The sequence below is a fragment of the Varanus komodoensis genome, unplaced genomic scaffold, assembly GCF_004798865.1.
Source record: "Varanus komodoensis strain SLA01 unplaced genomic scaffold, ASM479886v1 scaffold2, whole genome shotgun sequence".
Classification (NCBI taxonomy): Eukaryota; Metazoa; Chordata; class Lepidosauria; order Squamata; family Varanidae; genus Varanus; species Varanus komodoensis.
The window spans coordinates 3,000,742-3,026,178 of NW_025335568.1; the positions used below are offsets into that span (position 1 = coordinate 3,000,742).

Below are 25,437 nucleotides of genomic sequence, written 5' to 3' on the forward strand. Positions count from 1 at the left end.
TTTCTTGCGCAGCCATTCCCTCTGCTGGACCGGGCTGAGGTGGGCTTTGATCCAGGGCCTCCCTAGTCCCAGCTTAAAACTCTAGCCCAGGGCTGAGCAGCACGTGGCTGTCTGCAGCCCCACACTCCTGCAGAAGTCCAGCAGCCAAGGAGGGCTCATTTTCCCCTACTGGTACGGGGAAGCTTCAGCAGGCACAGCAGCGAGATGCAAGAACCTGCCCCGAGTTCTTTTCCTGGTTGCGGCTAAATAAGGCCTGGCAGGGGGGTGAGCGGGCGGTGGGTGGTGGGGGGGGGGGGGAGAAGGGCTCCTGAGGGGGCACCTGAGCCCTTACACTGCCTTTGCCGGCAGGGAGTTCCTGGTTTCATCCCCAGGACCTCTGGTCCCAGGATTGTAAGAACAGCCTCCTGCTTGAGGAAGTTGCTTGAGGGAGTGGGGGAGCTGGGTCTGGTGCTAGGCAGCTTCAAATCAAGTACTGCCCTCTGGGGTCAGGGGGGAGGATCATGGCCGCCCATGAAGTAGAGAAAGCCCTCCTGAAAAGCATGCTGGGTGAGGCCCTCCCTCGTGCATCCCCCGGCCTCTGTGGCCGGAGCCAAGTTGTGCTCCCTGCAGGCACGGGAGTCGAGATGACCTGGGTGTCCTTCTCTGGTGGATCTGTGGACTGGGCAGTCCTCACTCCCCGCACGGAGGGGTTTTCAGTGCTCATTGCCCTGGGACTTGCTTGAGATCTGAGACCCCAAGTTTGGGGTTTGCAACTGGGGCAACGACTAACAGATCTGCAGACCAGGTTGGATTTCAGCCAGCATGGGCTAGTTGAAACCTAGTTTTGCACTTTATCCTGAGCCTATCAGGGGGCCTGATTTCCTGGACTGCAAGTCATAGTATCCCCCCCGACTCCACCCCAGGAATTGAATGTAAAACAGAACTTTCCATGCTGTGCCTCTCCAGAGCCTCTGCAGTGACTTTTGCCCAGCTTTCCCCGTTGGTCGAGCGGGGTTTTAAATGCTAGAAAAGCTACGAAGCCTGTAGGATGGATGTGAGCGGCGTGAACAGCAATATCTCTTCCCCGTTTATCAGTGTGAAAACAATGCCAGTGGTGCTCTCATCTCTCCAACTTTATCTCTCCGTGTCAGACAAAGACTGAGAGATCTTTGTCCAAATTCAGGCTGGACATCAGGAAAAGCTTCCTCACTGTCAGAACAATAGGGCAGTGGGACCGGCTGCCTGGAGGGGTGTGGGCGGTCTCTCCCACACTGGGGACATTCAAGGCGAAACTGGGCAGTCACCTGAGTGGGAGGGTGTGACTCGGTGTCCTGCAACAGTAGTGGGGTGGACTGGATGGCCTTCATGGCCCCTTCCAACTCTGCTATGATTCTATGATCCGAGCTGAGGGTTGAGTTCCTGCTTCACAAACAGAAAGCTGTGGGTAGCAGGTGAGGAATGGCTGTTGTAAAGGTAACTGGAGCGAAAGAACGTGAGACGGCACCTTCTCCCTTGCCAACCTGCCTGGTCACAGGGGTTGCACGTTCTTGGTGGTGGCACCTGGGTCTTTGGACCAATAGGTGTGCGCATGGAGCAGCCCCTCTGGTGTGGCCACCCCATTCCCGTGGAACGCCCCCCCTCACCCTTCAGGCAGGCCCCAAAGCCATATCCTTGTTGGTGTGCCCCGAAAACACCCTTGATTCAGAAAGCCTTCCTGATCTAACCCGCCGCAATTGTATTGATTTTGCTTTTAGTCCAGTGTTGATTCTCCCCCGCGCCCCGATTTATATCCTGCCTTTTTCCTACAAGGGCTCAAGGCAGCTTACATCATTCTCCTCCTCCCTCTTATCCCCACAACAACAACCCTGTGAGGTAGGCTGGGCTGAGAGTCTGTGACCGGCCCAAAGTCACCCAGTGGGCTCCATGACCGAGCGGGGACTTGAACCCAGATCTCCTGAGTCCCAGTCCCGTGCTCTTAACCACGATACCACACTGGCTCTCTTGACTGTTTTATCTTGTCATCTTTCACTGCTCTGCATCCTCACTTCCAGAATATGGAGCAGTACGTAAACCTTGTGAAATACTTAAGAAAAAATGCCATTTAAACCGTAATCGTCACAGCTGCACTGTTTCTGTCCTTTCCTAGCGGCCTGATCGCTCTCAGCCACAACAACAGCTATTACCTGAAACCCCCAGCACACCCAGAGTCGGCAGCTCACACCATCTTCAGGGCGGAGCACTTGCCCATCAGAGGTGGGACCTGTGGACACGGTGACCCCCTGCAAAGCAGCGTGGCAGATGTCGCCAGATCCTTCGAAGCAGCGGTGCCCCGGCGGGTGAGTCTTTGGGTGCCGCTCAGGGGATCTAGGGTCTGAGGACTGGAAGTGAGGGACCCGAAAGGCTGGCCGGCCACTTGGAGGGTCCTCGTCTTCCAGGCCTCTGCTCCAGAGCCATCGGTGGAACCCAGTCGAAAGGGCGCTCCATCCGCGAAGGAAGGCAATACTGGAAAGGGGAAGCGAGAACACCGAGCGGAGAAGAGATAGGAAGCGAGATTCCGTGGGGTGAGGGGAACGGAAGGGCTGCAGAAAGGACACGTGGGTCCTCGATCGATGAACGACGCCACTGACCAGGAGCTGGTCTCGCATGCTTCCCATTGGGTGCAGTGGTCTGGCTGTGCTGAAGGCCGTGCCTCTGACCCGAACAGCCCAGGGCTACAGGTGGACAGCTTGAGTGCTCCCTTCCTTCGCTGCTCTCCATCTTGCGCTGGGCATGGCGTCGCGATGCTCCTTCCCCACTGCGAAAAGGAGAGGTGGTGAGCCTTCCGTCCACATATTCCTGGTTCAAAGCTGGTGGTAGAACATGGCCGGAATCCAAGCCTGGGGCTGCTTCTTGGCTCCTCCAGGGTTAGATTGCCCTCCTTCTATCTGGTCCTGACCGGTTGCTTAAGTTGGGTCGCTCTTTCTGGACCTCTGTGCTGGTTTGCTCCTGCCTTTTTCCGGTGATGTTAAGCAATTTGCCTTACAGAAAAGGAGGGATGCCTGGAGAACCCTGAAATACATGGAGCTCTTCATCGTTGCAGACTACACCCTGGTGAGAATTTCTCCCCTTTTGCTTTAGCCTGAGGGGACAGAGAGCTTTTCCTCTGAAGCCTCCGTGAACTGAGATGCAAACGGAAGAGAGGAGACTGGCTTTGCAGTACGGCTGTTTGAGGACAGATAAGGGACAAGAACCCATGTTGCATTCACCATGGGAAGAGTACTAAATCGAGGAGCGGAATCGAGGAGCAGAATGAAACCATTACTACTATAGAACATAATGAACATGCTTGCCTTCGTATTCACAAAAGACCCAGGCTAAAATGAAACCTGTCTGCCTCCAGCTGGTTGCTAGGCCAACATTTTCTCATTTGCACCCAAGGCTTCTTGGGCATCCAGAACGGTCCTCTGAATGACCCCAGCGACTGTGTCTTCTGCCTGCTTCCATAATGCCAGGAACAAATGAACGGATGTGTCTTAATCTGGCACAATCCCCGAAATTGCTATTCCAGCATATGTACATTCGTATAGATCATCACTGGAGATAATTTATTTCAAGACACACCTAACAAAGTGTGTTGTTGTTGTTGTTGTTGTTTGTGATCAAGTGATGCATCACTCAGTGTGCTTCCTGTCCAATGTTTTCCCTCCTTTTTCTCTTCCTCTCTCTTTTCCCCAGTTTACAACCCAAAACAATGATTTGGGGCGCACGAAGCAGCGGATCCTGGAGATCGCTAATTATGTAGACAAGGTATTTACTGGGTGTCTTGAGATTAAAGGGGATTGACAAATGATCCATAGCTGGCTGTGTTCAGTGGCAATTCTGGAAGGCTTATAGATTCCTGGACGTCTCCACAGGTCCAGCAGGAAAGTGTGGCGTAAGGCCTTGCTGAAGGGCAGCCCAGTGCCCTGCAGTTGGTCTGGACTACGACTCCCATGGGACCCAGCCAGCATGGCCAGTGGTCAGGGGTTATGGAACTTGTAGTCCAAAATATCTGAAGTTGCCAACTGCAGCTTTTGGGCGCATGCATATGATGTCATTATACAGTTTTGGAGGAAGGTTCCCCTTGCTTTTATTTTCCCCCCAGGAGAGCATGCCAGCTTGAAACCGGGGGGGGGGGGGTCACACTGTCGATGGTGTCTTTGCCCCCCACCTTTCAGACTCAGAGCTCCAGGAGAGGAGATGGACATGTCTTAACTCTGCAAAGACGCCTGTTGAGACAGAGAAAGGGGTCTGTACTTCAGCCAACTGTTCCAGGCCTTTTTTTCTGCCTAAACACACATAGAATTGTGCCCGAAATAATCCAGAGAACACTCATAGGCAAATCAAATAATTTCTCTTCATTGCCCTACTGTGAATTTACAGAGCTGGAGTATATATTGGCCGAGATCTTGGTATCAGCAGAGATGCATAAGAGTCTCCTCCTTCGGGGTCCCTTCCCCAGTTTTACAGGTCCCTGAACATCAAGGTGGCCCTGATTGGTCTTGAAGTGTGGACCAAGGCGGACCAGTGTGCCGTGAGCAGCGATGCCCACGCCACCCTCGTGTCTTTCCTGCAGTGGAAAAAGTCCCTGAAGTCTCGGAAGAAGCACGACAACGCTCAGCTCCTGACGTGAGTCTTTCCAGCACCAGCAGCAAACTCGGTTGCAATCCGCTGTTCTTGGCAGAAGAACTGGGAAGGAACTGTCCCTTGCAGGCAGGCGGGAGGCCCTGGCTCCGTCCTTGGCATATCCAGGTGGAAAAGGCCCAGGTGGCAGGTGCTGGGAAGGATCCTCTTGGCCTGAGGCCCTGCAAAGATTCAATAGACGACTGCTGATTGGACGGGCGCATCGTCCGGCCATCTGATTATGTGGTCTTGACTGAATATAATCAATGAAGCAGCGTGGCTGTAAGCAAAACGCATTTATGCCAGGCCCCTGACTTGCAAGCCTCCGGGACGCCCACAAAGCCCTGGGAGCGTGGGGCAGGGAAATCAGGCCTTGCTCCTGCAAAACCCTCCGAGGGCCATGGGAGCGGCGCTGGAGTTGGATGAGCGGGCTGGGAACCCTCAGCCGCGATGCCGTGGCCCCTGACTCAGAGGGGCAGTCGGGGGCCAACCAGCTCTAGTGGCCACGAGGAGCGTGTTAATGGAAAACAGAAACAGAGCAAACCAGAAGGGGTCCCCCGGTCATCTAGTCTGACCCCCGGGGAAGAAAGGAGAATCCCGCAAAGAATCCCAAAGCAGAGGTCGCATGGGCAGCTGAAAAGCCCGTCCTCGCCCCGTCTTGCAAAGCGGTATCTAGACTTCTGCTGCTCACTGGGTGCAACAAAGCGCCCGGCTGAAATCGGCTCTTCGTGGCCTTATTTATAGGAATAAGAGAGGTGGCTGCAAAGGGCACGGGGTGCAGAATCTCTGGATGGGGATGCGGAGGCCGGAACCCCCAAATACTTTATGAAACGTGCCCCGCCTTCTCCTGCTTAGTCACTTTTTCGGGGAGAAGGGTTCTGCTGCAGGTCCACATGCTCCGGCATCGTGAATGTTCTCAGGCTAGCACAGGCATGGCTGGGATGCTGTCCAGACGTGCACAAACCCTCTCTCCTCTCCTCTCCTCTCCTCTCCTCTCCTCTCCTCTCGCCCCTCCGGCCGCAGTGGCGTGACCTTCAAGGGGACGACCATCGGCATGGCCCCACTGGAGGGCATGTGCAGTGCGGAAAACTCTGGCGGTGTGAGCATGGTAAGGAGGGTGTGCCCACCGTCTCTCTTCCCGAGTCTGCGTTCTGCTTCCAGGAGCATTTCCTCAGCTGTGCGGCACGGCTGATTCCTGCACTCACGGCATGGGTCATTCTGTGGCGAGGCTCACGGGGCCCTGTCGTGGCTGTTGCCCGCCAGGCCCCGGATGCGGAGTTCCCATTCCCCAACGGAGGCAGGGGAGCTCTTTGCCCCACTGCTTTGATTTTCTGGGTCTAAGACCCCGGCGTCTATGCTGGCTTCTAACTCAGGGTGGCCCCTTCATTTTGAGGCTGCGGAATGCAGACCTGGCTCAGAGCTAGGCCAGAAACATGGTCCGTGGGCCTCTGGAGCAAACCCCCTCCTGGCATCCCAAGCTGATGAGGTTTCCTTGCTCCCCGCCTCTCTTCCAGGACCACTCGGAGCTGCCCATTGGCGCTGCCGCCACCATGGCCCACGAAATCGGCCACAACTTTGGCATGAGCCACGACAGCGAGGGCTGCTGCGTCGAAGCCACGGCGTCTCAGGGCGGCTGTGTCATGGCCGCTGCCACGGGGTAAGGTGCAACGCGCTGCTTTGCAGGGCAGCTCCGGGGAGAGCTTGTGGGTGCCGGAGAGGCTGAGTGTCCTTGTACGAGATGGATCCAGAGGCCAAAAACACGGCCGCTGTGACTCTCGTGTGGTCTGATGAGCAGAAACCTGTCTCAGTGCCGGTCCTTAAGCCGGAGATGCACAGAATTCCATCCAGGCAGCCTCTCTGTGAATATTTATTTATTTATACAATTTGTATGCCGTCCAATTACTAACGTCTCTGGATGGCAAACGGCATCAATAAATTGATGACCCGCTCTGGCTGCAAATACAATAATAAAATTCAATATTAAAAATATTAAAATATTGATTAAATAAAAAGGTCTTGACCTGGCACCGAAAAACGTATGACAGCGCCAGGCGGACCTCTCTGGGGAGCGCATTCCACAGTCGGGGCACCACCGCAGAGAAGGCCCTCCTCCGGTACTCGCCCTCCTTATGTCCTTCGCGGAGGGTTCCCGGAGGAGGGCTTCTGCTGCCGATCTCGGGGCCGGGGGGGGGGGGCAAATAGGGAAGAAGGCGTTCCTTAAGGTGTCCTGGTCCCAAAAATATAAATGATTTTGCCTAAAACTCGCTGCCGCCCTTCGCTACGTTCTCGTTACTGCAACTGGCTCTCCACAGTGTTGTGCTTTGGGCTTTCCTACAAGGCATTCACGGTGGGCCTGTGGTTCCCTACACCGTTGTTCACGGGCTCTTTAGATCACGGGGTGATCCCTCCAATTTCACGTCTGTCTTGCCAAGCACTTTCCTCTCCGCGTGTGCTTAGAACAGGGAAAGCGGCACCGTTAAGCCCTGCCGCTTCTCCTGGCATAGTTTGGCTCTTCTGCTCCCCTAGAAGTAGCGTAGCTGCAGAGCAGGAACGGAAACGCTCCCAGCAGGGCAGAAAAGCTGAATGTAGACGCAGAGGTGGGCGGCTGAATAGGCGCCCCATGTGAAGAGGCCTGGGTCCTGGGTTTTGTTCCGCTCGGGATACCCGGGGCTCTTTGGAGACCTTCACATTCCAGCGCTTTGCATTGAAGAGGGATGGAGTGAAACAGAACCTCCCGTTGCTAAAGATATCTACTTCTGAATAGCAAATGCTGGGGTCAGATGTCACGACCAGGCTGTCCCTTTTATGCCCTGCTTCCAGCTTTCCCAGATTCATCAGGCTGGCCACTGCTGGGCACTGGATGCTGGGTGGTGTGGTTGGGCGAGGCTGCTGGTTGTGAGCAAAAACAGAGTTGAGATGCACTGAATGCCTCATGTCTGAGATCGACTGATTTCTTCTTTGAGGTGTGAACCGAAAAGCCACCTTGTTGCCTCCGTCCCAGTGGACTAGACGCTGAAAGAAACCTAGCACTGGGAGCTCAAGTGGAGAGCCAGTTTGCATAGTGGTTAGAGTGCCAGAGATTAGGGATGGACTCGGCACCCCTCCTAGAGGTCTTGGGTCAGTGACTCTTCCAGCCCAAGTTCCGGCAGAGATCTTGGGTGGAATACGAAGTGCAGCAGGGCCAGGAGGGAAAATCCAGGGAGCGACAGACCCTGCTTGTGTTCAGGCCTGCTAGTACGGGAGCAGGAAGGGGCAAGGGGATCCAAGAGCACGAACGTTCAGCCGGCGTCCGTTGCCTGGTGCTCGCTGGCATTTTGGGGGCCTGGTGGCGTGGCCACAACCCCTGTGCTTGCTGCCGCATCTCCCTTTCACCGGTGCGCTTGTGCAGGCCCTCCGGAACATGCCACCGAACAGAAATTTTGCACACTCTGTTTGTGTACCAGGCAAACATGCAGAATTTGTGTGGTGTCGTGGCAAAAAGTGTGGGCCTGGGACTCCGGCGATCCAGGTCCTAGTCCCTGCTCAGCCATGGAGACCGGTGGGTGGCTCTGGGCCAGGCACAGACTCTCAGCCCAGCCTACCTCACAGGGTTGTTGTTGTTGTGAGGATAAGGTGGAGAGAGGGAGGAGAACTATCTCAGTCACCTTGAGTCCTTTGAAAGGAAAAATGGTGGGAAATAAATATAATCAGTCATTCAGGACATACATAGATAAATTTGCTGATTCAGGATATTCATTTTCTTCCTGGAAATTAGGGGCAGAGACTAGGAGGAAAGCATGGCACGGACCAATGAAACTCAGCATAGCTCCTGATGGATTCTTACCTTGCTTAGAGTCTGTTCCTGTATTTTCAAGGACCTTTAAGGACTAGAATCTTGCTTTGCTTCAGGTTTTGTTTTGCCTTGTTTTGTTTTTAAGAACATTGATTTCAGAACGCTGCAGCAAAGAGCAATCGCTGTCTTGATGTAAATGCAGGATAAACTCCGCTCTGACCTTATGGTCTTCCTGGACGGGCTTCTCCTTCTGAAGGACACAAACATCCCTGCACTTGGTTTTAAAGGAGCCAAGCAAAACTGCCGGTTGGGCCCCAAATCACCTTCACTTCCAAACCAGTCCCTGGTGCAAATGCCTTGGCTTGGTATTTTGGTTCAGAGAGTGAGAATCCTTCCTCCTCTTTCTCTGACTCCTGCTTTCCCTCCCGCCGCCCCCGGTTTCCAGCCCATGTAACACAGAACCCTGGGGGAAAGCATTAGCAGCTGTAAATAAAAGCCAGCTTTCTTGGAGCTGCAAGGACGCCAAGATGGAGGCAGATGCACAGTAGCATGGAGAAATTGTTACAAGAAAGGCATGGAAGGAAAAGCAAGAAGGGAAAAGGAAGCAGGATGAATGCATTTGCTGTATGCATTTGTCTATACCATTTCTATACGGCTCCATTCTCAAGGAATTCTGGAGCAGAGAGCAATTAAAAAGAAGACCAAAAATAAAATAAAAGAAAAGAAAAGAACCACAGTGCAATTTGGCTTTTAAAAACAAAGTACCAATAAAACCCATGGCTGGTCCATCAAGGAAGGCTTCCAGAAATTATGTATTTATTCGTTCATTTTTTAAGGTTTATATCTCGCTTTTTTCTTCTAACAAACTCAAAGCAGCTTACACCGTTCTCCTCCTGATGGTCCCAGTCTTATCCCCACAACAATAAAGATGTTTTTGAGCGATCCAGAGGCAGGGACTTCCAGAGAAAGGAAGCTGCCATGCTGAAGGTTTTTCTCCAGGTAGACTCCAGGTGGGCCAGAGGTCCCCCTGGAACCACCAGAGACTTGTCCTCCAGTGACCTCGGTTACCTGGTCCCAAGTTGTTGTGGGCTGCACACTATTAGCAGGACCTGACCCCCGGCCTGCGGGGGAATAGGCAGGTCTCTCAGCAGAGGAGCTGCTTGCCAGCGCATGGGCGGAAGAGCGTCGTTTAGCTGGCTTTTAAAAGCAAGGTATTTGCAGGCTGAGAATGTGGCCAAGCGCCTGCGTCTGTGCAGTGCATCGGCAGGAGGCTGCGGGAACAGTGCTGCTTTTCTTCCAGCTTGAGGCTTTAGGCAGGGGAAGTGTGTGTGTGTGTGTGTGTGTGTGTGTGTGTTGTGTGAGGGATGGTGGGTGGGCACGTTCCGTTTTCCAGCAGCAGGATCGGAAATGCACAAAAGAGCCGTTGGCAAGGGGAAAGAAAGCTAAGAAGGAGGTGTGTTTGTGTTCCAAGAAGTGTCAAGCAAATACAGTGGGTGGAAGGCAATTGTTCCGAGAATGGTTGCAGGACTGTGAAGGGCTGGATGAGCCAATGGTTAGCGTGGCCAGCAGTGGAGGGCCACGAAGAGGACAAAAGAGAATGCCCACTCATGCCCGGTGCCGTCTGCCGTCTGTTGATGGGCATGTTTAGGTTGGGTCTTCCTTTTTAGAGTTCCTTATTTTCCAACTGGAATCGGACAGGAGAGCCGAACTGGAATTCCAGACTGGAATCGGACGGGAGAGCCCTTCAGCTGCAGGAGGCATTCAGAGGAGAGGGCAGCCCTTTCAATAAAGGCCCGTGTCTGTAAATGTGGGTGCCCCCGCCCCCCAATACGTGGCAGCTTTGTACGCAATGCATCCGACAGCTCTGCAGCGGAGCAGAGCTTCCTTCCGGCGGGTTCAGTGCCCGGGCTGGGGAAGGCCTCCCCCCGGCTGAGACTGGTGCAGCCAGGGGAGGACCTTGAGGCGAAACCCCGGCCCCCGCAGCCTGGTGGGCCTCCAGGTGACTGCACCGGAAGTGGCAAGCCAGGGCGGCGGCGGCAGGCAGGTCCAGCGCTGGGTCCCGAGCTGGTCTCCACAGCAACCTTTCCTTTTGTAAGCCGTCCTGAGGCTTTTGCAAAGGACGGCATATAAATATCCTAAATAAATAAATAAATATTATTTTAAGAAAAGCATTAATGGACAGGCGGCATGGTCCTGGGCATGGCTGCAGAGGCTCTTTTTAAAGATTTTTCCTTAGAAACGTTATTTTCTACGACAAAACCATGCTGCTTCCAGGGCAACAGAAACAAACGGCCTTTAATTTCTGCAGAGCTCAGAATGAGCTCAGAATGTGAAACTGGACTGGCTGGGCAGATATATTTTGATCAGCACGTGGCAAACGTCGGTTTCGCTTTTTGGACCTTGTGCTAAAGTCTGAGGGGTGTGGGGGGAGGGGGAGGGGAAGAGGTGCTTCCCAGTGAAGCGATTGCAACGACCATTTAAAGACCCCCAACTCCCCCGTAAGACCATTAAGCCCGTGGCCTGGAGCAGGGGAGGCAAACGTCGGGACTGTTGGCACAGCTGGAAAGGTGAGAAACCCTCCTGGGCGCCACCACAAAATGGCTGCTGCGGGAAGTTTGGCAATGCAGCAGCGACTTGCCCAGAGGAGCCGCTACAAGGCTGGAGGCCCGACACACTAAAGAACGCGGTGGGACCCTCCGTTTTCCACACTAATGGAAACTTATTTCACAGCAGTTTTTTAAAAAGTGGGGGAAGGAGGCTTTGATGGGCCCCACGTGAAGTCTCCGGGGGGGTCGGGGTCCACGGGGGCCTTGCCGCCTGCCCCGATCATGCTGCACAGAGCCACACGGGTGCCACAACTCCAGAGGTTCAGGCTGAGCCATCGGGCGGCCGCTCTCTAGCCGGCGATGTTCCACTTCAGCGTTCTTCAGAATGGCGATCTAACGAGCAAGGTTCTCACGCTACTCAGATAAGATACAAAAGGCACGATTGCAGGAAATTGCTGCTCCTAATGCAGAACAGAGATTCAGTCCCCCAGCAAATGAGTATCTGGGTAATTATTTTGTTCTCTGGAGATCGGTCTGCGGGCTGGAAGCGAGCACTGCCGGGCCACCTGGATTCTATTACGAGTGGCCAGACTCCGTAATATTAATGGGGCTTCCCAGCTGTGCTCCCCGGCAGAACATTACACAAAAACATACTGCACACGCCCAACTCGATCTGTCACATTCACATCCAAAATACAAAGCAGGGATGCGGCCTGACAGCGTGAAAGTGTTTCGTTCCCATGCGAGGATGGGGGAACATCGTGCCGAGGCTTTGTCCAATTTAGGAAGGGCCGCCTAGATCCAAACAGAGCTGCTTGGGGGCTCTGCGGTGTGCCCAGAATCGCAGCGCGTGTCCAGACTTGGACGCCAGAGCAGCACAGGACAGACGGGCGGAAAAGCTGGCTGGGGCAGGCCAGGAGGGGATGGTCATGCGTTTGACTGAGATAGGAGCCTAGCCAGACAAATGCAGGATGGCTTAAAAGGTCTGGGAATCCCCGTGGTGCTTGGGGGCTCCGTCTGCAGCATCGCGGGCGTGCCAGCTCTACCTAACCCACTTCAGACCTTGCCATTGGCTTAAACTCAAATAGAACTCTTGGTGCTTGGAAGACCCTCTCTCAGGACGGTTCACAGTGGCACCGAAAGCTCTGCTTGCTTGCCCAGAGATGTAGGGCTTGGCCCTGACTCTCGGCCCCTTTCCGGCCCTGAGGCGTGCCTGCACTTGCCTAGGGCTCTGCACGGGAGCTCTTCGTGATGCGGCCACGTTGCTCTGTCTGCCTGGATGGTGCATCTCAAGGTGGGACACCGCAGCCGTGTGCTCAAAGGCCCATTGGCTGCAGCCGTTCGTGCTGAGAACCATTCGCTACTCAAAGGCCTGTTGGCTGCAGCCGTTTCTGCTCTGGGAACCAAGGTCAAGGGGGATCCAGTTTCAGCTTGGCTTCACCCCCCTTGTATGTTCCAGTGAAGCATTCTAGACCACGTCCGAACGCGGCTCCCCCAGGGAAAGAAGAGCAGGGCCGAGGGGGCTGCAGCCAGGGCTTCCCAGAAAAGGTGGGCTTTGAGCAGGGGCTTGAAGGAGGCCCCCTGCAGCACGCAGGGACTCGCAGGCTGCTCCCGGGCCCTGTCCACAGCCAGCTGGAGACGTCTGGACGGATGCGGGTGGGGGAGCTGGTGGAACAACGTTGGCGAGCGGGACCAGAAGTGCAGGGCGACAGGCAGCGAAATTGCCATGGTGGTGCTGCAGCTTTTCGGGCAGACGTGCAACCGGCGGCCTGGCCGGAGGTGTGGCTGCATCTTTTCCCGCCCCTCCGGTGTCCCCCCTTGACGCCTCTCCGTGCTTTGTCCGCAGCCACCCTTTCCCCAAGGTGTTCAGCTCCTGCAGCCGGAGGCAACTCGACGGCTACTTCCAGAGGGGTGGCGGGATGTGCCTCTTCAACATGCCCAACACCAAGGACCTGGTGGTGGGCAAGAAGTGTGGCAATGGCTTCCTGGAGGACGGGGAAGAGTGTGACTGCGGCGAGGTGGAGGTAGGTGTAGGTGTGTTTTCCTCTGGTTGGATAGTCCATTCATTCATTCATTCATTCATTCATTCATTCATTCATTCAAAGGTTTTCTATCCCATCCCATTACTAAAAAAGTCTCCGGGTGGCTTACAAGGAACAAAAAACCAAAGAACAAAAGCCACAACAGCAACAATGCGCAGCACACTGCATCTAAAGATAGTGATAAAAACAAGGATAAAACCAGTTAATTGTTAAAATACCGGGAAAATAAAAAGGTCTTTGCTTAATGCCGAAAAGAATAGAGCTTCAGCACCAGGCGAACCTCCCTGGGGAGCGTGTTCCACAGTCAGGGCGCCACCACCGAAAAGGCCCTTCCCTGGGCAGCCACCCTCCCGATTTCCTTCAAGGAGGGCTCCCGGAGGAGGGCCTCTGCCTCCGCTCTCAAGGGCTGGGCCGGCACATAGGGGTGAAGGCGCTCCTTCAGTATCCCGGGCCCAAGCCGTCTAGGGCCTTATAGGTCATTACGAGCACCTTAACTTGGGCCTGGACTTCAGTTGGCAGCCAGTGTAAGCGATATAGGGCCGGCGTGATATGGGAGTATCTGCTGGTCCCCGGTAGTAACCTGGTGGCTCTGTTCTGGACCAACTGAAGTATCCGGACCGTCTTCAAGGCAGCCCCATGTGGAGCACATTGCAATAGTCCATTGCAATTGGATTTCAGGAAGGAGGCTCAGGGTCAAGAGCGTCAGCCAGTTAAGCCCTGTCTCTGGAGATTCAGACCCTCTCGCAGAAGGAAGAGGCTGGAAAGTAGACCTTCCAAGTGCTGGTTCTCTTCTATTCAGCACTTGTTCAGCCCTGTCTGAAATACGGTGCCCAGTTCTGGGCCTGACATGTTCAGAAAGATGCAGACAAGCTGGGAAAGGTTCAGGGGAGGGCTGCAAGGAGGGTCCTGGGACTGGAAGCAAAGCCCTGTGAGGAGAGATGGAAAGGACAGAGCATGCTCAGCCCTGGGAGAGGAAGCCTGAGGGGAGATAAAAGAGTGCCTTACACGTGCTCGACCGGTTGCCATGGAGAGGAAAGTCTGGATCCCTTCTCAGTCACTGCAGAGTGCTCAGGTTCTTTGTGGCCTCTGTGCATCACACAGATGGCTTCCAGGAAGCCAGGTTCCAGCTGGACATCAGGAAAACTTCCTGACTGTTAGGACAGCCATGGAAGCCCTGACCTGGGGAGGTTTGGGCTCTCCCACACTGGGGACATTCAGGATGCAGCTGGACAGCCACCTGAGAGGGTTTGCTGAACTGGGAGTCCTGGCCCGAGCAGCAGGCTGGACTTAATGGCCCTCTGGCCCCTTCCAACTCCACTATTCTGTGATTCTATGGTGGCTTCCAAATATTTTAAATTGCAACCATTTATTTTCCCATTGTTTTAATGCTTAAAAGGTTTTAATGTGGGTTTTATTTACTGGAAGTATTGGATGCTACGCTCTATTTCATTTCATTGTGTTGCTTTTATTGTAAAACCATCCCGAGGTGCTTGTAGTGGACGGTATATAAAAGCTTTAAATGCATGCATGCATGCATGCATACATGTCCATTGGCCATGCTGGCTGGGGTTGATAGGAGTTGTAGTCCAGAATGTTTAAGAAAGGGTTTGGAGGAGGGCAGCAAGGGGACTGGAAACAAAGCCCCGTGAGGAGAGATTGAAAGAACCTGGGTGTGCTTAGCCTCCAGGAGAGAAGACTGAAGGCCGCCAGAAAGGAGAGCCAGGAGCTCTTCTCCATCCTCCAAGGGTGCCGGGCACAGAATAACGGGCTCAAGTTACCGGAAGGCAGCTTCCGGCTGCAAATCAGCAACAATTTCCTAACTATTGGAGCGTTACGCCAATGGGACCAAGGAGCCATTCTGTGCATGCTCAGAGAATGCAGCACGTTTGCGAAGAGTGGGCCAGTGCTGTGCGTGCGTGAAGGGGGAACCCCGCTTTCAACGGTTCGTGCACGGTCTCTCCCACTCCGATGCACAGCACAGCGGCTCAGCCCCGCAGACCTTCACACTCTGCTCCCAGACCTCACGCAGAGGGACCCTGCGGGGTCCGGGGGCAGGGCTACCTGGGAGAGCAGCCCCCCAGGTTGGGACGCCCTCCCCAGAGCGGTTTGCCTGGTGCCTGAAACGCTGTTCGTTTGGAGCCAGGGAAAGCCCCGATTCTTCCCCAGGGGATGCTTAGATGCCACGGGCCAGTTAATGCTATTTTTGTACCATTTACGGCCTGCAGCTGGTTTCACTTGAGTGCTTTATGCTTTTTGTAAACCTCACTGGGAAGACGATCGAAGGGCGGTGTAAGGATGTCTTTCAGCCTGGCAGAAATCATTCCCATCTGCTTCGGCCCGATCTGTTCACCCTGCGCTGCTCTCCCAGGCACCCAGCTGGGCCCTGGCACACCTCACCAGGTGCCGCACCGGGTCTGCCGGGAACCACCTGCTCCTCCCAGTCTGCACCCCCCATCGGTCGCCATCTCAGGCAGTGGCACAGGGGTCCGTGTCCACAAGCAGGCACTTCTCGTGGCAGTTCCGTCAGCCGCACGCCCGCGTCACGCACCCCGAAGTGCAGGCGACCATGTGGATCCGTGGCAGCTTCACCTCCTCCAGGATCGGGCCTTTTGTGAAGCTAGCAAGACTTAGGACACTCCCGAGAGCAAAGCCCTGCAAAAGACTCTGCATCGCAACAGGGAGCAAGGAATTCCTGCCAGGGAAATTCCCCTCAGAGGGAGCAAGGGATTCTGGGGAGGGGGCCAGGTGGGGGCGGCATTCCTGCTAGGAAAACCGTGCCGCTGCTCCATTCCTGTGGACGCGTATTTATGTATTTATTTAAAACTTTTCTATACCGTCCCTTCACAGATGTCTCAGGACGATTTGCAACAGATTAATAAAACAGAATAAAAATCGAAGTAAGAGTAGGAGTGGCACAGCATCCGATGTTAAATATAAAACCACCAATTAAAACAGATTAACCATTGAAATATTGGGAGAATAAAAACTACACCGTTGGCCTTGGGAGACTGGACAACTCTCCCTCCATCCCTCCTCTCTTAACTTTCTCTGTTTGAGCCAAAGGAGCAGAAAAAGAGGGGCAGGAAGGACGGACGGACAGAAGGAAGGAAGGAGGGAGGGAGGGAGGGAGGAGAGGTTGCCTGTGATGTGCAACAGAACTTGGAGAGGAGTGATGACGCGCGGTCTGTCCCCCCCTCCCCGCTTGCCCCCTTCTCAGGAGTGCCGGAGCCCCTGCTGCAATGCGCACAACTGCACGCTGAAGGCGGGAGCCCAGTGCGCGCACGGAGACTGCTGTGAGGACTGCAAGGTAACCGGTCCTCTGGTGGCCTGGGCCGTGCGGAGGGAGCGCCTGCCTGTGCGCACGCACGCACAGCGCTCTGCCATCCCTGCTCCCGTCCGCACGCGCGCTTTCTGGGCCCCGGGTTGTCCGAGGCTCAGGCTGCCCGGAGTCCGGCGGCCCTGGGCACCCCGTGCCTCTCGCTGCCTGCCTCTCTTGTCCCGTGGGCATGGCGCTTCCCCGTCGTGCATCCTGGGGGCCGGCCCCGCGTGGGGACAGGTGCCACCGAGGCAGGTGGAGCAGCATGCACCTCCCCTTAAGAACACGCGTGTTTGGCACGGACCTGTTGCTCGTGGGAGCCGGCAAGCCACCTCCTGCTTGGAGTGACCCACGAAGGAACGAGCGCCCCCAAACGGCCCATCCTCCGTGGCCTCGTCAGGGCCTGCACATTCACGGCCGTGGCCCCCCTTTGGGGGCCCCTCCAGCTCACGGCGGGTCTTCCTCCTCTTCTTCTGCCTTCGACTTTCCCTGCATGATTGTCTCCTCCAAGAGTTTTGCCTCCTCAGGATGTATCTGAAGTAGGACAGCCTCACTTTCGCCGTCTAGACCCACATGCACTTTGGACACCCCCCCCCCCCGCACGGTCCTCGGTCCATCCACTATTGGCAGCACCGATGGGCAGCAGCGGCTCTCCAGCACTGCGGGCAGAAATTTCTCCTAGCCCTCCCTGCCAGGGGTTGAAACAGAGCCCTTTGGTGTGCAAAGCACGGGCTTTTCCAGTGAGCGTGAGGCCCTTCCCCTGCAAGTCCCAATAAACCACAATGATTCTAGTCCTCGTGGTTGAGAGCAAAGGGCTGACTGAAGGAGAAACGCTGGAAGCCGCTGCACACGAGGTCAGAGCCTTGGTCCGTCTCGGCCAGGGCAGTTGACACTGACGGGCAGCCCCCGCACGCAGGGCGAGTCCTCTGCCTCGGAGCCGCAGCCCTCCTTGCCACCGGCATCCCTGCAGCAAGACGCCCGGGCGCACGGCGTTGCCGCTTTCCTCCGCACCTCGGCAGGGATGGGCCGGAGCAGCGCGGCTCGCGGCACGCGGGTTCGTCTTCCTTGTCCTTCGGCGCCCCAGCCCGGACTGAGAGGCCTCTGCGTTTTTCTCCTTCTTGCGCCATCCGCAGCTCAAGGAGGCCGGGGCCATGTGCCGAGAGCCCGCGGGCACCTGTGACCTGCCCGAGTACTGCACGGGGGCTTCGCCGTACTGCCCCACCAACGTGTACCTGCTGGACGGGTCGCCCTGCGCCCACGGGGAGGCGTACTGCTACAACGGCATGTGCATGACGCACCACCAGCAATGCATCCATCTGTGGGGGCCAGGTGAGACTCACCTCCCTCCCTCCCTCCCTCCCGCCTGCAGGGCCTGGCCCAGCCCTCTGTGCAAGAGGTGGCGTGTGGCTTGGGTCCTGAGAGCGCCCAGAGCCAGGGGAAAGAGCTCCCGCCCTGCCCTCCTGCGGCTGTGCCTCTGAAGCGCTTCATGCAGGGGCCGTCAACAGAGCAGGCCCTCTCGGCCCGCCCGCCCGCAGGCCGGCCGTCTGGCTCTGCAGCAGCCACCCCAGTGGGAGCCCTCCAGGTGCGTTGGGCCCAGCAGCAGGGAGCGTTAGTCGAGCGGTCTGGAGGGAGCTGCGGGGAGCGGCCTCCCCGGCTGGCTCTGCCTGGAGATGCCGGGCTCGCATGGGGCTTCTCCACTCTGCGGTACATTGCGGCTTTCCCCGCCACGTGCCCACTGTTCCCCTGCTTCTGCTGGAGCTCTCGCATTTTGGAAGACTGGCATTGTTCCTCTCGCAGCATCCCATGAGCTTCTCCTTCCCAGCGGGGCCGAGCGCTAGGGCTGGGGAACCGAGCCAGTGGCTCCCTGGGATGAGAGCCCGGCTCGTGTCCCAAGGGGAGGTCAGCCTCCGACGGCCCGTGAGGGGCTGTCCCTAACTGGAGAGCTGCCTCTCTGGGGACGGTTCCCATGGAAGAGAAGCAGGGGGATTTTGGCGGGGGGGGGGGTGCTGGCCACATGAGGTCTCCAGTTCTGGTTGGCCCAGCCACGAGGAGCCCGGCCGCCGACCAGAGAGCCCCTCCCCGAGTCCCCGGCCTTGGCCACGCAAGAGGATTGCGCTGTGTGCGGAGAGTCGGGCGGGCAGTGCCTGCGCCAGGCATTCGAGGGCCCCTTGGCCAGGCTCGCTTTCCGGCTGTGGCTGCTCCGGGCCCGCTCCCTCCTTCCCGGCACGGCCAAACAGGCGGCGGCGGCAGCGTCTCCTGTGCCTTCGACCACTCGCCACCTGCGAGGTGGTCCAGGCTGGGGCGTGAGGCCGGTGGACGGCCGGCTGCCCTTCCCTCCAACCCCCTGCTGCCTCTCTGCTCCAGGTGCCTCGCCGGCTCCCGACGCCTGCTTTGAGGATGTCAACAGGGCCGGAGACATGTACGGCAACTGCGGCAGGGACCGGCACGGCCAATACGTGAAGTGCGCCCGGAGGTGGGTGTGGAGCTCTTTCCCAAGAATGGGGCCCTCTGGACGTGCCTGTGATCCCAGCAGATGGTTTGGGCCACGACTCCCCGCTGTGCCGGCTGAGGTGTTCTGGGAGCTGTGGTCCAAACCATCTGGAGGACATCAGGATGGGGACAGCTGTCCTGGAAAAGACAGACAGGTCCTCTCCTGGCACAGGCACGAGAGTGCTGGAAGTGGGCGTCTCCCCGAGTCTGAGGACCTGAGCGTGCTCCAGAGAGGAGACCCCACCCTCCAGAAGGCCCCTCTCTGCTTGCCCCCGGCTCTGATGACGGGGCGCCTGGGAGGGGCTCCAAAGCAGAGAATATTCTGCAGGCAAGCCCTTAGTGGAGGGTCTTAGAGGCAAACTCCATCCTTGGAACGGTTTCTGGGGGAGGACCAGGAGCTGGTGCAGCTGTCTGAGCGTGGCAAGACGTGCTCACGCTGCTTGAGCTTGGTTAGCAGCTGGACAGCAGGTGCCTCGTGGGGCGAGGGGGGCAGAGGGTGAGCCGTGCAGCCCTGCAGAGCCCCCTTTCGCCTCTCCACAAGCACAGCCTCCACAATCAGTCCGTTCCGTGAACGACCGGGAATGGGGCTGGCTCCCTGTCGCGCTTCCCAGACTCCCTCCTCGGAGCATACAAGAGCGGCCTCTTCTGCAAGCAGCTTCTGGGTGATGTGGCTCATGCCCAGTGCCACTCGTGGCACACGATGGGAGAGGGCAGGCGGGGAGATGGCTCTTGCGTAGGACCAGCTTTTTGCCGGGCGACGGGCTGCAGGGGAGCGATTTCCAGGCAAGGACCGTGTGGCCTTCCTTGGCTTGGGGTCCGGACTCTGCGGGGAGTCACCTCAGCTGGCCCTCTGCAGCTCGTAGCTCGGGCAGGGCCGTCCCCGTGTGTGTGCGCAGCCTGGCAGGAAGCCGGGCCCCCGTGGCCTGCGGATCGCAGCTCAGCCCCGGTTCCCTCGTGCCTTCCAGAGATGCCAAATGTGGGAAGATCCAGTGCCACAGCTCCGCGATCAAACCGAAAGGGACCAACACCATCTCCATGGACACCACCATCCGGCTCAACGGGCGGGAGATCAAGTGCCGGGGGACGCTGGTGTACACCACCAAGGACGACTCGGGGGACATGGCCGACCCGGGCTTGGTGATGACGGGGACCAAGTGCAGCGAAGCGATGGTGAGCGCCCCTCTGAGCTGGCTTTGAACAAGGGCAAAGGCGTGGGAACATGTTTCTGGAGGGCACCATCTCATGAGGCCGTTTAAAGGGGGAACCGTGTGGTTCTGGGGGACCCAGAACTGTCTCTTGGCCCCCCTGTGCCAGCGGGGCTCTGGGCTGGAATGTGTGAGTGCGGGCACGGCACATGCCAAGGAGCCTGCCGGATGGCCCAGAATCCTCCTGGCCTGGGAAGGCCTGCCTGCTTGTCACCTGCCCACCCCGAAGGTACCTGCCCACCCTCACGCTGGAGGATCGAAGGGCTGCCCTGCAGCCGTTGGGAACCTGCAGTTGGATTTTGCACCGAGCAGCTGCGCTTTCATTGCACGGGGCCAGTGAGGTGCTGAGAAGGCGCCCGTGGCTCATGAGGCCTCAAGCAGGGGCTGGGCTGGCGGGGGGAGACCCAGCTCAGTGGTGGGGGGCCACTTTTCCATGCTGAGCATCCTGGTTCCACCCCCTGCGCCTCCAGAGGGGCCAGGAGAGACCCTGCCTGAAGTCGCGGAGAGCCACTGCTGCCAGTCAGTGCCGGCAGCACTGCCCTGAATGCATTCTGCGGGGCTGCATTCACACCCTGCTGTGCATCGCTGGATTATGGTGCCTGAGAGTGCCTGCCAGCCAGTGCTGGACACCCTCTCCTGGCTGCTGGAAAGCACCTGGTGGAGGAAAGCAGGTGCCCGTTTGTGTTCTGCTGGCACAGGGTGGGGGTGAGAGAAGGGAACTGGCGCTCTTTGCAGCAATGGACATGCCGTTCCGCCTCCGGTCCGTGCATGGATTCATTTATAAACCCAATTTTGTATTGCTTTGCAGATTATTACTTTTTGCAAACCTTTCTAATTTGCATTTATATATATTTGTTATACTGATACCTCACCATTTTTCCCTGCAAGCAAGCCAAGGTGGCTTGCATAACCTTCCTCTTCATTTTATCTTCAATGAAGAGAAAATCCCCTGAGCGAGGCTGTGCTGAGAGACGGCCACTGGCCCAGAGCCTCCTACGCGGGCATCATGGCCTACGAAACAGGGTCTCCCGAGTCCCCGGCCAGCACCAGCTGCACCATGCTGGCTTTCATTTATCTCTGGACTTACATTATCTCAAAATAAAATGCATCCTGGAAATAGACCCTAAAAGATGTTGTTGTTAGTCGCGAAGTCGTGTCCAACCCATTGCGACCCCATGGACAACACTCCTCCAGGCCTTCCTGTCCTCCACCATCCTCGGAGTCCACCCAAGCTCATGCCGGCTGCTTCAGTGACTCCATCCAGCCACCTCCTCCTCTGCCGCCCCCTCCTTCTTTTGCCATCTATTGTTCCCAGCATTAGGCTCTTCTCCAGGGAGTCCTTCCTTCTCATCAGGTGGCCAAAGTATTTGAGTTTCATCTTCAGCATCTGGCCTTTTAAAGAGCAGTCGGGATTGATCTCCTCTAGGACTGACCGGTTTGATCGCCTTGCGGTCCAAGGGACTCGCAGGAGTCTCCTCCAGCACCACAATTCAAAGGCCTCAGTCCTTTGGTGCTCAGCCTTCCTTAGGGTCCAGCTTTCACAGCCATACATTGCAAGTGGGAAAACCACAGCCTTGACTATACGCACTTTTGTTGGCAGGGTGATGTCTCTGCTTTTTAGTATGCTGTCGAGATTTGCCATAGCTTTCCTCCCCAGGAGCAAGCGTCTTTTAATTTCTTGGCTGCAGTCCCCGTCTGCAGTGATCTTGGAGCCCAGGGAAATAAAAGATGCACTGTTGCAAATTCTTAAAAGATGCACCTTTGCAAATTCCTGTGAAGAGAGAACGGTGTTGCCAGAAAGGTGAACGCCGAAGGCCATGGTATGCGGACCTGCACATGGGTCCGGAAGGTGCGGGTCAAGCCGTTCGCACCGACAAGCCACACGTTCCAAGTCCTCAGGTGCCCTGCCTGATCCAGGGGCCGTTTTACTTGCAGGTGTGCAAGGACCAGCGGTGCCAGAATGCCTCCTTTTTCGAGCTGGACAAGTGTGTCACCAAGTGCCACGAGCATGGGGTGAGTCCTTGCTTGTCTGCGGAACTGTGGATATACTTTTTATTTAAACGTCATTTTAATTGCTAATATTATTTATTTATTTTGCATCTTTGGCCAGGACGTCCTCAATTATATTGTTTTTATATTGTTATTATTGATTCATTGTTGTGAGCCGCCCCGAGGCTTTGGCGAATGGGGCGGCATAGAAGCTTCCTAAATAAATACATACATACATACATACTGTAAGAGGAATGGAGAGGCTGAAAAGGGCCCTCGAACTCATAGGAGTCCTGCTTATTCGGGGGAGGGCAGTCCTCCCATGGATGCAGGGGGCGCCCGCCATGGCGCCATGCACCCCAACCTTGGTGCGCAGCCCCTGCGAGTTCCTTTCCAGAGCGCAAGATGGAGCAACGTTTTTGAGCACCCCGTCTCATGCCATGCCCGGCGCTCTGGCCAGGGCTCAACATGGAACCCGAGAGCAAGGGCCCAACACGCCCAGTGGCTTTTATGTATTCATGTAAAACTTTTTTATGCCGGTCCATCACTGACGACTCGGCACGGTTCGCATTAGTAAAATAGAATAAAAACAGAAGTAAAAGAGTAACGCAGCATGTGAAAATCACAAATTAAGACAAATTAGCAGTTAAAATACTGGGAGAATAAAAAGGGTTTTGACTGATGCCGAAAGGAAAGAAGCATTGGCGCCAGGCGGACCTCTCTGGGAGCGTGTTCCACAGTCGGGGCGCCACCGCAGAGAAGGCCCTGCTCCGGGTAGCCACCCTCCTGATCTCTTTCAAGGACAGCTCCCGGAGGAGGGCCTCTGCCTCAGATCTCAAGGGGCGGGGGGCACAGAGGGGAGAAGGTGCTTCTCGAGACAAAGAGAACCGGGACATGGCTTCCTGCTCGAGACACAATTTCGAGTCTGAACTGCGTAAGTTGTGAATGGGGGGAGAGAGTGCAGGAGGTGCCCCTTCATTCCAGCCAGCGAAGATTTTCCTTCCGTGTTGCGAGTCCAAGGAACGAAGGGGCAAAGCCCAGTGTGACTGAGACAGACGTCGTGAGAATAGTTTTTGCTGGGCCAGGAAGCAATTCTGCCGGATCCGTTTTGTCTGCGTCGCAGGGTTTGTTTTTCCGTGCCGCAGAATGACTTCCCGGGGCTGACAGGGGCCTCACCTCGAGCGTCTCTTCTAGGTCTGCAACAGCAACGGGAATTGCCACTGCAACGCGGGGTGGGCCCCTCCGTTCTGTGAGAAGCCCGGCCTGGGGGGCAGCGTGGACAGCGGCCCGGTGCAGTATGACAGTAAGTCCCAGTGGGCTGATGCCCCAGGGCCAGGCAAGGAGGGCTGATTGCCGGATCAGAGTCTTTCTGAATTATTATGTTTTAGCAACAGCATAATGGACACCCGCATGGTGGCTGAGCTGGCTGGAGCCAGGGCTCAGACTAGATGGCCTCGAGGGTCTTTTTTTAAAGCAGTTTAGAGCTTCTTTAAGGAATGGCCAGTGGTAATTAAAGTTATTACATCGATGGGTAAATAGATAGATAAAGGTAGAAAATGCACATTCCAGTTCTATGCAGCACTTCCTGAAGAATGAAGCTCGCCGTATTGGTGCCGAGAACAAGAATAGCTTGCCTTTCTCATGCAAGGCTACGAGAATGAAGAATTACATAAACTTCGGCTAATGCGGTTGGATGTTGACCCATTAGAACAATGTAATGCAGGTTTTAGGGTTTTGCAGTGTTTATGGCCTACATATACATATGAATATTGCCATCTTAAATATATCAGATATAACTCTAAAAAGATAGAGCTTTGCATTTTCAATATGGATCAACCCATGTCTTTTCTGTAATTTTGGCAAGTCAGTTATCTATTTGCATCTTCCGCTAAGTTTACTTCCATGCATAGAAACAGAGCGAGTCAGAAGGGGCCTCCCGGGCCATCTAGTCTGACCCCCGGCACCAGTCGGCTCTGCTCACGACATGCCTGCCATGTGACCATCCAGCCTCTCCTTGAACAACCTCACCGATGGGGCCTCAGCGACCTCCCGTGGAAGCCCATTCCAGACCCTCGGGGACCTGACTGTCAGGAAGTGCTTCCTGGCACCCAAATTGAGCCTTGGCTCCCTGAGCTCTGCTCCGTTGGAGCGCGTCCTGCCCTCCTCTGCAGGGGTGAACAGGTCTCTCCCCACCTCCACGTGACATCCCCACATGCACATGCCTTTTCCAGGAATTGAATGGCCTTATTCGGAGTAGCGGCAGATGGGTTGCGTGGGCAGCCCCGATCGGGCCCCGTCATGGGGGCACGCATTGGCTCTGACCCTTGCCTCCCCCCACAGGCCACAAAAGCACCTGGATAGGTCTGGCGATGGTCCTCTTGGCGTGCCTGGTCACGATCCCGGTCGCACTCTACGTCTGCAACAGAAAGGAGCGCTCCTTCTTCTGGAAGACGAGCAAAGCCTTCAGGAAAAACCGTGAGGCCTGCCGGTCAGCAGGGGGGCATTCCGTGGGACTGGGGAGGCTTCGTGGCTTTGAATGAGTGGCTTGGCCACTGCGGGCTCCGACGCTGCTTTCCTGCCCCACGTGGGGTCCCCTGGGGGAGCTGCCGGTGGCCCGTTCCGTGATGCGCGGATGGAACGCAGCTCTCCGTGAACGGACACGTGTAGCCGTTCGAATGCTCCTGCAGTCATGCTCGGCTGTCTCCCCTCCTGCGGCGCTAAATTAGGGGGTGGACCAGAGGCGACTGGATGAGCAGCAGTTGCGTCCAGGGGGACGACAGAGGAAAACCGATGGGGATTGCCGCCAAATGAGCTCTTGCCGATCGCTGGAAAATAAGATCAGGCTCGAAAATAAACTGCAACGGTTTATTCAAGGACAAATGGTCAAGCCATGCCGGAGCGGCCTAGGAAGCAGGAGGGGGGCCCTGCCTTGAGGGTGATGCTGGGGGGGGGGGCGCTGTCGTCCCTGTCCAGGGCACTAGCAGGGCATGGGGAATCGGGGTACCTTCACGCTGGGCTCTGCAGGTCATGTGACGTTTGCAGGCCGGACTTGCTGCTGCCTCCAGGGCTGCCAGGAGCAAGAATTGGGATTGTGCTTTTTAAGAAAGCACTGCTGTTAATTCCCTTCTCCAGTTTAAACACCACCCCTTTATCGTAGAAGCCACTTCTCAGCTTCCTCCTGGGCCTGAGGGCGGGACCCACCTGCAGTCTCCTCTGCGCGAGATAGGCAGGTGTCCATCTACCTTCCTCGACCGTTGGGTTAAGCCCCTGCTGCCTTCTTGGGAAAAGGCTGAAGTCGGAAGCAATTTGGGGTGCAGCTTGGGCTCAAGGCCCACTGGCACCACGTCAGCTGGTCTGATAGTCTTCCTTCTCCTTCAAAGATCTTGGCGGCTGAAGCTTCACAGGGGCACTAAGGACTTCAAATGGAACTAATCAGAGTCCTCACCAAACATCAGAA

The 25,437-nt window shown here is 56.3% G+C and overlaps 1 protein-coding gene across 7 annotated transcripts in view; it reads left to right on the forward strand.

Annotated features, from left to right (window-relative positions):
• The window catches only part of ADAM33 (ADAM metallopeptidase domain 33), a 72,469-nt gene that overhangs the window by 38,764 nt on the left and 8,268 nt on the right, over positions 1 to 25,437 (forward strand). For 6 of the 7 annotated variants that reach the window (XM_044428639.1, XM_044428640.1, XM_044428642.1 and 3 more), the window contains 14 exons: positions 2,126 to 2,315; positions 3,004 to 3,069; positions 3,694 to 3,765; positions 4,460 to 4,626; positions 5,644 to 5,728; positions 6,135 to 6,277; positions 12,785 to 12,962; positions 16,198 to 16,287; positions 17,430 to 17,625; positions 18,661 to 18,769; positions 19,752 to 19,956; positions 21,927 to 22,004; positions 23,175 to 23,283; positions 24,321 to 24,468. In XM_044428639.1, the coding sequence (XP_044284574.1) occupies positions 2,126 to 2,315; positions 3,004 to 3,069; positions 3,694 to 3,765; positions 4,460 to 4,626; positions 5,644 to 5,728; positions 6,135 to 6,277; positions 12,785 to 12,962; positions 16,198 to 16,287; positions 17,430 to 17,625; positions 18,661 to 18,769; positions 19,752 to 19,956; positions 21,927 to 22,004; positions 23,175 to 23,283; positions 24,321 to 24,468 (1,836 nt within the window). The remainder of the gene's footprint in view (positions 1 to 2,125; positions 2,316 to 3,003; positions 3,070 to 3,693; positions 3,766 to 4,459; positions 4,627 to 5,643; positions 5,729 to 6,134; positions 6,278 to 12,784; positions 12,963 to 16,197; positions 16,288 to 17,429; positions 17,626 to 18,660; positions 18,770 to 19,751; positions 19,957 to 21,926; positions 22,005 to 23,174; positions 23,284 to 24,320; positions 24,469 to 25,437) is intronic. The other variant, XM_044428641.1, reaches the window with a different exon arrangement.